The 13,344-nt window shown below is 37.3% G+C and overlaps 1 protein-coding gene across 2 annotated transcripts in view; it reads right to left on the bottom strand.

Moving 5' to 3' along the window:
- myom2b (myomesin 2b) overlaps positions 1–13,344 on the bottom strand; it is a 40,169-nt gene that overhangs the window by 12,507 nt on the left and 14,318 nt on the right. For both annotated transcript variants that reach the window (XM_015363049.2, XM_015363050.2), the window contains exons 10-22: positions 11,835–11,996; positions 11,373–11,514; positions 10,797–10,996; positions 10,166–10,219; positions 9,068–9,195; positions 7,946–8,129; positions 5,913–6,087; positions 5,320–5,441; positions 3,694–3,881; positions 2,241–2,367; positions 1,766–1,944; positions 1,478–1,592; positions 355–511 (exon numbers count right to left, since the gene is read on the bottom strand). In XM_015363049.2, the coding sequence (XP_015218535.1) occupies positions 355–511; positions 1,478–1,592; positions 1,766–1,944; positions 2,241–2,367; positions 3,694–3,881; positions 5,320–5,441; positions 5,913–6,087; positions 7,946–8,129; positions 9,068–9,195; positions 10,166–10,219; positions 10,797–10,996; positions 11,373–11,514; positions 11,835–11,996 (1,933 nt within the window). The remainder of the gene's footprint in view (positions 1–354; positions 512–1,477; positions 1,593–1,765; positions 1,945–2,240; positions 2,368–3,693; positions 3,882–5,319; positions 5,442–5,912; positions 6,088–7,945; positions 8,130–9,067; positions 9,196–10,165; positions 10,220–10,796; positions 10,997–11,372; positions 11,515–11,834; positions 11,997–13,344) is intronic.

Raw genomic sequence — 13,344 nt, 5'->3', positions numbered from 1 at the left:
TCACTGACCAGGTATAGGTATAAATCAGATTTATTAATCTGATTAGGTATGAAAATTGTTTCATCTGGAAAGAAAATAAATAAATCCAATTTCTTAACAAAAATAGGTTGTGATAATATTAAAAATAAATAGAAACAATTTACAAATAGACTTGCATTCTTGAAATGACAAAGATTAAATTAAAATCTTATGATGTTTCAAGCTTGTATGGTGATAACAAATTTTACTATTTCATTTTTATTCAGTTTTGAAATTTTGAGTTGCTTTTGAGCTCACCATCATAGTAAGAACATTTACTTAATTCTTGCCCTAAACAAAGTATTACACATAAAATGTAAAATCTGTTTTACTTACAAAGTTCCTTCGGTTTCAATGGAGACTCTTGAGAAGTCAACAATTTCTTCATATGATTTAGACCAGATAAACTGAGAAATGTCTGTCATTTCATTGCATTCAAATTTCAGGTAAATGTTCCCTTCTTCATCTACTCCAGAAGAAACCTCCTTTGTATCTACAATTCATGATAAGCGTAATTAATTAGAATTTAGATAATCATAATATTTTTTGCTGGAACAACATTAATTTATACAAAACCCGTAAATCACAAGCTTTAAAGCAGTTGTGTTTAACCTGAACACTATGTATTGAACAGCTATGATTGAACAGCTTTGCACCTGGTGTAACTGAAGTTTTCTTCTTTACGAAGACGTTTAGTAATCTGAAATGTATGTCAGATATCATTTTCAAGCACACAATTTTATTTTGTTACAAAACTATAAGGAAGTTGTGTGGATGCAGTCTCCTCACAAGCTGCACAATATTTGTAGTGCAATTTATCAAAATGACATCTGTATTGATATTATTTAACAGTGAACACTAGTGATTTATGTTCAGCAAAGAGTTTGTAAAATGTATTAGTTATTATGCTCTTGATCAGGAACATTTCACTTAATTCAAAATTTGTATTTTGGTTGGATGTATCGCTAATAGTTTAATTGTGAAACATCTCTTTGAGAACCTCCAATGCAGTTAGAGAGAAATGTAAAATTGCTCTAGGGAAATATAAAGTAATGATAAAGGGCAAAACAGCATTAGCATATGCAGTACATCATCGACTTTAATGTTTTTTGACTGAATTTATGTTTTTAAAGAAAACTACAGTAAGTTGCTGAAATGGATCTAAAACAGAAGAATGTCTAACTATATAAAAATGACTTGGAAAATCTCATTCAGAATTAAATGGGCATCTCACTCTTTTTAGAAATATTATTTGTGAAATGAAATTGAACGTTTTTAAAAGTGGTTTTGTTTTTCGGCTATCTGCCACTTTTGGGAAAAAAATGAGACAATGCAAAATTTTGTATCAGTAGCAAACAATTATTTCTGTGTGTTTCCTGAATTTATGTGAAAACGCAACAAAGCATTTTACACCTTGACTGAGGCCCTGTATTCCTAAGGCTAGTTTATCTTCATATACCTGGTCTTGCTTGAACAAACACTGGCTCAGAGACATCTGATGGCTTCCCCTTGCCAGCTGCATTCACAGCACGTACCCTGAACATATAGGAGCTGGCTTCTTCCAGATTTGTAACCTTTAAGACAAAAGGAGGTACAGTACTCAGCTACAATTTTGGAAACCTTTAAAATAGCCCCATCATTTACATGTTAGCTACTGTACATAGTAAGCTTAAGGCGTTAACTAAATGTAGTTTATTATATAAAGACGTGAATTGGAAGGGTAAAGTATCTGTCCTGGTTTCTTTACCTTTAGGTAGCAATGGGAAATGGCTTTTTCATTCACTGTAGTCCACACCTCTGACCCCACTGTGCTCATTTCCACATAGTATCCAGTCACTGGACTTTTCCCAGCATACAATGGGGCCTTCCACAGAATAACCAGAGAGGTATTTCTGATCTCACAGAATGACAGGTCATAGGAAGGTCCTGATGAAGAAAAGCATGTAAAAAAAACATACTCACCCTGTACGTGCTCTTTTGAAGCTAAAATCACCACACACAGTGCTTTTGTGTTTTGCTTTGCAATCTTCAATATCCATACATGACACACGGTTTAGAAGGTATGGATGCAACAAAGGGTGTCTACAATTTAACCCATGTTGACTGACATTTGTAAAAATAAAAATAATTAATTTTACTTCATCATGCTTTCTGCAAAACTAAATACTGCTTTACAGAAAATGTGCTTAACAACCGCTAACAAGCAATGTCTTATACAGCACCTGGCTCTGGCATAGTCCAGGCTTCACAGTTGAAGGGATCACTGGTGTCTGAAGACAGCCCGACTCCAGCCAGGTTAGCAGCTTGGATTTTAAACTCGTAAATTTTGCTTTCTTGCAGATTTTCAACCTATAATGAGAAGAGAAAAGCCATACCTGTTTAACCTATAAAAACACAATACTACTATTTCTTTCAGGGCAAATTTGTATACACCTCTTCCTTTTAACAGTTAATTCTAAGTCACGTGTTTTAGGTGTATTATTAACAACTCTCTTTCCTCAAGTCCCTCACTTTCTGCAGGAACAGGAACTGCCATAACAGCAGCAGATATCATGAGCATTTCTAGTTCTATTAATAGGAGAGTAACTACATAACAGGCTCATTACAATTTTCTACTTGCATTTAAGTTGATTGGTCAAATTCTAATAACTGTGAAATGAGCCAATGAATATGAAGGAATGGTATAAAGTCGTTTCTTGACATTCGTGAAGTTTGGTACAGAGAATAGCCAAATTCAGATATAATCAAGCTCATCCATATGCCATTGCATAATATGCTACAGTATACTGTATAGTACGTATAGTTAAAGACATAAGTAAACCTTCTTTATATATTAAACATGAATTCCTCCTCCGTGTCCTTCCTTTTTTTCTTCCTCTGCCTCTGTGATTATTATACACTGTATACACTGTAATGAAACAGGTTTCATTGCTGATTGCTGATTGCCTGTTAAGAGTGTTCGTTACAATATAAACACAGGACCACATCGAGATAAGGGTGCTGGGTAGAGGGTACTTGGGCAGGCGGCAAGGCGAGGCTCACTAACCACCTGGATTCGCCTCATGATCCCAGTCTGTTGTGCTACTAATTTCACTACCTTCAGTTCACTTTCATCCTGCTCTGCTCTTTTTCCACACAAGACCCCGTCGACCAGACCGAATCGCGAATAAGGTTATTCGCAGACGTCCAGACCCTACTGTCCGTAATAATTTGGCATTGACTCGTCAGATTGAGAAAATAATCAGAGCTGTCACAACTCTCCACGCTTATGAGAAATGAACCAGGGAGGCAGTTGCAAGGGTGCAGTTGGGGTGGAGGCAGGGAATCTAGAAAAGTTGTGTCCAGAGTTGTAGGCAACCAGAGAGTATTTATACGAGAGAGGAGGGAAAAGATTAGAATTTAAACCTCTTCCCAAAAGTCTATTAAATGACAACATTCAAAAGCACTGTTTCCTCCAGGGTCCTGTTGCCAATGCATTATAATCATGCAATTATAAGTGTACCTATAGTACTATTATTTATTAGTTAATTATTATGTATATATGGTATATTGTCTGTCATCTATGTACATTTAAAAATGAATGAAGTACAAATACAGAAATCAATGACACTAAAAAGTAATATGATCAATAAAGCAAAGAATGTTATAGTCGTGAAATGACTTTGCATCTTGTACCTTGTAAATCCGTTCTTTGATAGGAGCCACATGGGTCTCCCTCCAGTGCAGGTGCGACACCTCACGCTGGTCGATGTAGTAGTCGGTGACTTTGGCTCCCCCAGAATATTTGGGGTGTTTCCAACCCAGAGTCATGGAGTGTCCATCGCAGTACAGGAGAGTAATGCCATAGGGTGGTGAAGGGCTGGCTGTGATGAAGTTGAAAGGCCTCAAGTGAACATTTATATATATGAATACAAATACATCAAATCAAATCTAATACCCCAAATCTGTCTGTCAGTCTAAAAATAATCAAGACCACATTTATTGTATTTCCATTAATATCCACTGTCTTATAATTGTCCCTATTCAATAGAGAGAACCAGATGTTACAGTTGTGCTGATGCTTATATTGTTTTTCAAGGGAAAGGTGACTACAGGGTAACTGACACTATCCCTAAAAAAGCCATTTATTTGGAACATGCCAGATGGACATTAACCTTAGCCTTTCCACTTGAGAAAATGCAGAGAGATGTCAGATCCATCTTGAAAAGTGGGGCTACCTATAAGTGTGCAGAACTTTAATACATACAGTGCAGTCTGTGAGTATTTGCACCGTGACACAGCACTTTTTATATGGGAGGACTATGTATAAAAAGGGCTGTGATTCCTATATGGTTCACCCAATATAGACGCAAATGCCCTTGAATTAAAGCTGACATTCTGCACTTTAACCTCATAACCTTTAACCTCATTGTTCCATTTGAAATCCAATGTGCTGGAGCACAGAACCAAAACAACACAAACAATGTCACTGTCCAAGCACTGTACAGAAAATCCACAAAGAGCCGTGGGAATCTCTGACAATGGGCTTTAGAAGCAGCATCCTGAAAGCGAACATTGAGTGAAACCCTCAAAATGTTGGTTAAATAAAAAGAATCTTAAGAGGGATAAAGCTTTTTTAATATAGTTTCATTCTAGACACACTGTAATATTAATTACTGTGTTGTGAGTTTCAATGAGAAAAACTTTGCATCGAGTAAATGACTTTACAAATGATGGTGCTTAACAAATTATATTACTAACATGTGCCCTGTTTTGTACACACCGTATGGCACTTCTTCTCCTTGATGAAGTAATCAAAACAATCTTTCTACAGTACTGTATACAGTATATCCTGGCAAAGAAATTCAACATTTTATGCTTGAAATTTCATATTCTTCACTGTTATGCTATATCTTGTAAGAGCAATAACAGAATTGCAGGTGTTTCTAATACTCATAGTGATTTTACTCTTGGGTTAATCAAGAAAACACATTTCACAATTTTGTGAGCTTCAATGTTCAGTACAATATGTATGTATTTCCTTTTACTACTTTAGTTACAAAGGAAATTCAGCTTACACCAATAGTATTTTGAATAAAAAAATCCTTTTTAATATGACAATATGACCCATGAACCATATGAGGTGATACGAGTCTAAATCTGTATTTGAAAAAGACCATTGACAGAAAATGTAAAGTATCGATGGAAAGAACTCAGCTTCTCACATATCTTTAATAGTGGATTACCCTGAAGCAAATCGGCCTTTCTAATGCTGTGTACATATCTCTGTTCCATTCAGGTACCCGAGAGTCAGACACTTACTGAGCGCAGCTTGGACAGAGATGGCAGACGACTCCTGGGAGTCTTCACTGAATCCCAATTCATTGACAGCTTTCACACGGAAAATGTAGCTCTGTCCAGTTGTCAAACCATGAACCACAAACCTAAGCAAAGAATTAAATGTCCAATATTTGTTTTCTGGTACAAATGGTATGGTAAATACATTCTTTTTTAAAACATTTTTTTCCCCAAAGTTGGCTGTATATCCAAAATAGTGTGGTAATATTTTTTGCCTTGAGTCATGGAAAGCATTTGTAGGATTTTGTGTGTCATTATACTGAAATCATCACACTGTTTTTGTGTAAAAAATGTACGAAAGGCATAAAGCATTACCGCAAGGTAAAGCTTAATGAAAGTTGAACACACTTAATTTTCAGGAATAATAAATTCTATGTTCCTGAATATTTTCATTATTAAACAGTGCATAATAATCTGTAATATGTTGTTTGTTTGTTTCACATTCATATCTGGTTTTGTAGTTGCATTCTTTGGTTGAGAAGCCTTGTTTTGGTCTTTGGACAGGCTATATTTCATAAAGCATTGATACTGATAAGCTTTTGAAGCTGTTACAATACCTGGTGTGTTTATATGGTTTGTGGTTGCATGGAGCCCACTGCTTTGAGCCTAATAAGCTGGAGTCAATGTAGTAGCCAATCAGGCCAGCTGCTTGTTTAGGAGGGTCCCACTGCACAACCACAGACGTTTTTGTGTTTCTCGTAGCCAGTATACGGCCAGGAGCAGAAGGAACACCTGCAGGAGAAAGAAATGTGACCTGAGACTCTGATATGTGCATGTGATGAAAAAGCATGAACATAACATCTAGAACCATTGAATGCAATAAAAATTAAAAGGACTGCATGAAAAATAGTGTGTGGTTCAAAATTCAAAATATTCAAAATTTTCATTATCCTGTTAAATTGGTTCATAGCCTGTATCTGGGGGACGCCTGTCTACAGCCAATTCTTTAATCACAGCTCAATGATTTTCGATTTCTATTTGTGACATTTTGAAATTTGCTTTCAGCTCCTATTAAGCTGAATGAGATTTGCAAAGGATATCAGTTTCTAAGTTTCAGAACCCAGCCCTCATTCGGAGAGTAAGCTGAAATATAGACAGACAGAGATCTGCTGATGGAAGAGCTATACTCCTTGTGGTGCATGTTCATTCCCAGTTGTGCCTGTTCACCGTTAATAAACATGATAAGGAGAGACTGCACAGTGTTCTGAATGCTGAAGTTATTGCATGAATATGCGTGAAGTTGGGGATTTTTCAAACCAAGGATTGAGTGCAGAGACAAGTCAACAACAATTCTAAACAAGCAAGCTTCATAGTCTTAAGTGAGTGCTGGTGATTAAATGTTCTTTTGGAACAAAAACGAGTAAACACAATGGTCCCCCAGGACCAGGGCTGGGAACCACTGTCCTGTTGCATTAACAGACAGGGGAACAGAAACATAACTGGGCACTATTGTTTCATAAATAAACAAGGGCCTCAATCCATTTACACATCAAATGTAAGCTGTCTTCGATGCACATATTGAGTTAGATAAGGTTTGGCTTAGTTTTCAAGATTATTTCCCAGAGAGGAGTGGATGAACGTACCATTCTGAAAAATGTATTTGTTTTCAGATCATACAGTATTTTTCATTGATTGTGACAGGTGTTGAACACAATACACAGGAAAACGATTAATACGTACAGTATAAACATACAGTCCTGCCACAGTAAGAACAACGTTTTGTTCTCTAAGACCATTAATCTTTGACCCCTCGTGTCCACACGAAAGCTAGAAGTGCCCAAATTTGGAGAAAGTTCTAATCATTTGACATCGTTTATCTCATTTCCAAAGTATTAAATCCAGAAACACATGATGTATGGATGTATAAGGTTTTAAAACATTGGAAAATCCCTCAGTGTAGCAGTGTGTGTACGGTATATTCAATGGTTTCAATATTACAGACATACTGTAGAAATGTGATGTATTTCAAACTGTGATGCCTGTACAATTGTATCACAGATGATGCTAGATAAACTTGACATTGGCATTAAAGTTATGCTAAGTGAGTGATGATAAGTTACCATGGGGAATGTAACTTGTATGGTGCTCACATCTTTCATTAAAAGGGAATTTTTGCTGTCAGTGAAATTCGTGTTATTTGAATGCAGTCTCAGGAGCCCTTTATGTTAGTTTGCCACTAAGTGCTTGAGTGTGGTTTCTCCATCTTTCACCTAAAGAAAATAGTCAGACATAATGTTGTTTATGTTTAAAACATTAAAACAAGGTAATTCATAACAATTTGCATTACATCTTCCTTAGGCCTAGATAACTCAAACAATGAGATGGGGGCACACTGGTACACCCAATCTAAGCCCATGCACACACAAGGGACCATGCAAGCTCCACACAGAAAGGAACTGAAGGCTGGTCACTGGAGCTGTGAGGCAGCAGTGTCGATGTCAATGTCAGCCTGTCGCCCCAGACATCAAGCTCTGCCTTTATCATTTCCAACTCGTAGGTGAGCCTGATTATTTAGCAGGTGCCGTCGTTGTCCTAAGCATTGAAAAGCATCACTAAAAACACTCAGCAACATGAGAAACAAAGGACTCACTGTGCAGCTCCTCCGTCTGAATGGGTGGAGTGGGCTCTGAGGGCTCACTGGTACCGTGCTTGTTGGCAGAGAGCACGCGGAAGAGATACCGCTTTCCTTCAGCCAGGTCAAACACAGCGTACCGTGGAGATCTCACGGGGATCTGGGTGTTCACCCGCTGCCAGTTTCCCCCATCAACCATGCACTGGAGAAAAACACAAGGTCTGTGTCAAGCTGACTGGGATTTTTAAGAAGATATATTTGTGTGACATAAAAGTATCGGGGGTAGGTGAGCCTCTTCATACCACTGGCTCTCATTCAGGCAAGTCCCTTACTGCAGATTTTATCTCCAAGCTATTCCATTGAAAAGCTCGGTAACATCGGCTGTGTGAGCTTTTTGACTGTACGCAAGGTCTAGACAAATTGTGTGATCAGAGGGAGCTCACCTACTCCTTGTTCCTTCAACACAGCAATAGATGCAGTACAGTAAGTGTGCTTAAATAAAATCTGGACTGAGTTTTGCAGTAGGAGGAAATAGATTAGGAGGGAAAATGAAAAAGGGAAAATTAGCATTTGAAATAAATGAAAGTGAGTTAGAAAGCACATTGGTGTATTTAAAAACCATCCATCTTCAACCATTATTTCATATATTAGATGCAATCCACTGAGGAAACATGAAAATCGTTTCTAGAACAGGCAACAAAAACAAATAACTTCCAATTGTATCATATCTTTATAGTATATCTCACAGCAATAATTTGCAAAGGGATCTAAGCCATAGACAGGCTCAGCAACGAAAGATTAGTGTAACAGTATTTTCTATATTTCAGCCTTTTATTTGTTGCAAGTAGGAACAGCTTGAAATATTGCCTTAGCTTTGTATTTCATGACTGTAAGTGCCATGATAATCAGATAAAGCTTAATATGATGCCATAGATTATGTATAATACTTATGTATAGTATTACAAACTATATCTTACATACAGTATCTTTACAGACATTACACAGTTCTCACAACGTCCGTAAAACACTGTGAAAGTGAGGGTGTGTATTCTTTCTTAGCACACGGCTAGCACCTGCAGCAGAGTGTGCTTTACTGAAGGGGTTCCTGCAAATCGAGTGTTAAAGATAATTGCGTAACACCTTCTCAATGTAGTACATCAGGGCTTCCCGGCCACGAGGAACTGGAGGCTCCCAGCTGAGCACAACATATGTTCTGTTTGTCTCTGCAGCATGTACATTGGTGGGAACTCCTGGGATCTTTACGTCACCTGTACATGTAGTGAAGTACAGAATATTATTACAGCATTCGACTTCAGAGCAGTTATTGCTCTACAGAGCATAATAACAAAGACCTTAACTTCCTAGATATGTTTTCTTTGGTTTGAAGGTTAAGCACTGCACATGTTCCGTATCTGGAGAACGGTTTGTATATCTGCTAAGCCATGAAGCCCCGGCAACAAATTGCCTCCAGGAAATTAATTTATTTCAATATAAAAAACCCCACAGATGGTTGCAAGTTAGCCTTCTGATGAGATCCTCATCAAAAACTAATCAGCACCCCCTTAGATGAAGCCTAATTATAGCCTCCGTAATGACTGCTAATTATTGAGAAGAAAAAAAATATTCTACTATTCTGCAGCATAAATGGCAAGGAAATTTGCTGCAGAAGATATGTATGAGTTATACAATGGTATCCGAAACAGCTGGCAGAAAGCCCAAAGATTTCAAACCAATTCCAACGGAATTTATGTTTACTGCTGTGCAAGCTATTCAAGAAATAGTCATGAGCAATTCAACCAGGAGCTGCAGTTGCATGAGTGATCACCGCAAGGATTGTCTTCAGGATTACACTATTCTAAACCAGCATAGGCCAGCACTCATCACAGTCAATAACGCACATGTTATGGAAACAGAGTAAATAGACATAAAAGTAATCATTTATTTTGTTTTTGTTTTCAATTCAGCCTCCAGATTGAGGTCCCACATCACTTTCATTGAGATGTATAATCAGTTATCCAACAATGATAGAGTTGAAATGTTGATTATCCTCTTAAAAAACGCATTGTTTATGTTTCTCTATGCAGGTATTAAGAAATATCTCTCACAATTGTAAAAGATCCCAAATCTTAAAATACTCTCCAAAGAATTGTGTTTGGAGTTGCAAATGTACCCGATGTATAATCTATTCAGTGCAATTGTGCACTTTGCAAATCTGTACAAAAGAGTGGTTTACATTACCTTCCAGGTCATCCTGATGGATCACAATTTGCTTCCCTCTCTCCAGGTGAATAACTGTTTTAACAAAGAAAAACACAGTAGGTTTAATGTACACTCGCTGAGCAAAACAGGAATCCAGAAATATAAAGCAGTGAGAATTGCAAATACACCACTGCTTCCCTGAAAGAGTGTAAACATGTGGCTCTAATAGTTTATCCACTGTAGTATAGCGTAGACATTCATCTTTCCCATCTATTTTCTAACCACATCACTCAATTCAGGGTTTCAGGGGAGCCAAAGCCTACACAGGCAAGAAATGAGCATAAGACAGGACACACCCTGGACAGGATGTCAGTCTATCACAGTGCACACGCACGCACACACACACACCAGGGCCAATTTTCCCAGAAGCCAATTAACCCACTGGCACTTCTTCGGACTGTGGGAGAGAACCGGAGGGTCCAGAGGAAACCCACATAAACAGAGAGAGAACATACAAACTCCACGCAGACAGCACCCCAAGTCCAGAACTGAACCCAGGGCCCCAGCATTGTGAAGCATTGTGAGGCAGCAATTGTGCCACCATGCCACCACTTAGATATGAATTTGATATATAAAGATTTAAATACAACCTTGATCAATGAGTATTTACCATGTAGTCGTTCAAGGTCAGCAGGGTCCAGGGCTGCAATGGCATCAGACACCCTGGAGGGCCTACTGACCCCTGTCTTGTTCACTGCCCGCACCCGGAAGATATAGGAGTGTCCCTCAAACAGACCATGTACAGGGTATCTACAGATCTTAATGGGCGAATCATTGCACTGAACCCAGTTATTAGTCCCAACCTCACACCTGTAGTGGACAAAAAAGGAACAAAATAAGAAGATCGAAAAATAAATCATTTTAAATTATGTTTCAATAATTATCCTGGAATTACAGAAAACCTGTATAGCTGTGTCTGTGCAGTAGGCAAGATGAATAAACAGTTTTTAAACAATATATTTTAGAATTTATCTCAGTTCAAGCTTCTTCTTCTACCTCAAATGTTAGTGTTAATTTTGCTTTAAGTCACTTTTTGTCTGTATTTAAGTAACTGTTTTATGAAGGTTTTATTTTTTGTCCTTTTTTGCTGCTATGTTTTGTTTTCTATTGAATTTCATGTTTTGTTCTGTTCCCATTTCTCAACACCCTCAGTTATATGTGACAGGAAAATGGCTAAAAAAATAACCTGTCTACAAAATATCCAATAACGGGGCTCTCGCTGGTAATGTTGGGAGGTTTCCAGGACACAATGACATAATCTCTGTTGGCATCGTGGATTGTAATATCCATAGGGGCTCCAGGAGCACCAGCTACAGTAGCTGGAGCATCTGTAACACAGAATAACAAGCCCCTGTCATTGCAGCTCCAGTTGTGTTCTACAGTGGCATTTCATGCTTGGATTTTTAAGGAAACTATTTTACGCATAGATTAATACAAGCTCCTTGACTAAAAAAATAATCAATTATTTGCACCTTTTCTATAAACATTACAATTAGCTTATTTCAAAGTATTTCTTTGGTAAGCCAAAAGGTTTCTTTCTGAAATAAATAAATGAATAAATGTAAAGAATGAGTTTAGTCAGCATGGACTGCTCAGAATATATACATTATATATACTTAGTTTGCAAAAGCAAAATGTAGTTGTCTACCTGATACAAAGACATACGCCCTGTGCTCAGAAGTGCCCCCTCTGGTCACCATGCGCAGGGTGTAGAGACCTTCATCATCCTTGTTAAGGTGTGTCAGAGTTAGTCTAGCTGACCCTCCTCCACACTTCATTTGAGCCCATTTGGATTCCTTAATACGGACATCTGGAACACAAAGACCATCAACTTTAGAGATTAAGTAATTGCATCTGAACACGGCCATTAGTAACAAGGGGTGTGCAATAGACCAAGTACTCAATGTTTCATTTCAAAAACACCATTTTAGGTGATTTAAATTAATGAATTAACTTACAAATCAATCAGAGAGTGAATTTCAATTAACATTTCATCTGCTTTTCTTTTGTTTTTGTTTTACATCTGAAAATAGAACATACCATTCTCTCTGTGTGTTTATTCCATTAGTTCCACAAAAATAAAATAATGTTCCCCATCCTAGGTTGATTAAATTTGTTTGTGAAGGCCTCACAACAAAGGCACAGCATCTGAAAAAGGCATACTAAGTTTTTCTCAGATTGTTTTATTAAAATGTATTATCACACGCTAGTCAACAAATATCTGAATGTAAAACTCTTTTTTCCTAAGTAAAACTTGAAAGACAGTAGCTGGACTAGATGATACACAAAATTTTCAAAACGGGAACTTTCTTTTTCACTTCCTATTCTGTATATAAATATTATTGATGATATATTACTGTATATCATCATATTATACATATCACATACAATATTACATAGCTGGACTACCATTATTTACATTTAAATTTACTTCTATATTACTATATCTCGGTTTCTTCGTGTTTAAAATGTTTTTTATTTATTTTTGCAGATCTGAGAGAATTGCACCTGTCATATGTTGTATTATTAGCTGATTATGTGCTAAACTGTTAATGCACTTATTGTGGCTGTACAACAGTCTCCTAACCAGTACTGCTGGAGCGCATGACAATAGCTAGATTTAACAGAATGCTACAGTGAAAAAAACACCAGCTCTTAATCTGGGGCTACATTACAAAAGCAAGAGCCATGCGATTGATTCACTTGAAAGTGTACAGAGCCACAGAGAAACCGATGAGAGCCTCCCACTGCTGAGTTTCACCCTTCAGGGATCTGCAGTGCAATTTTGTTCATGTAGTGTTTTCACAGTGAGGAAATCGTTTTGATTTCCCCCTACCTTACACAGATGTTGACAATATGGGATTAACTGCTAAAAATGGTAATTGGGTTACGTGTCTAATTAGCAGGTTGTTGTACCGTATACTCACATTACTTTGTCTGTCTTCCTTGTGGTTTATGATCAATTAAGCATGGGAAATGACAGGCCTGGAGCAATTTTAGACTAGTTTAAATGAGGAGCTTTTGTTGCAATTTAAGGGAATAAAAAAAGAATGGAGAACATCACAAAAAATAACTGTCCAGCAAGCTAAAAACAGGCAAGGACACAAAAAACAGAACACAGTGTTTGCTTAATTAATTCTGGTTGTGTTATAGATTTT

Source organism: Lepisosteus oculatus, chromosome 17 (assembly GCF_040954835.1).
Source record: "Lepisosteus oculatus isolate fLepOcu1 chromosome 17, fLepOcu1.hap2, whole genome shotgun sequence".
Classification (NCBI taxonomy): domain Eukaryota; kingdom Metazoa; phylum Chordata; class Actinopteri; order Semionotiformes; family Lepisosteidae; genus Lepisosteus; species Lepisosteus oculatus.
This window is presented reverse-complemented; position numbering and strand designations above follow the sequence as displayed.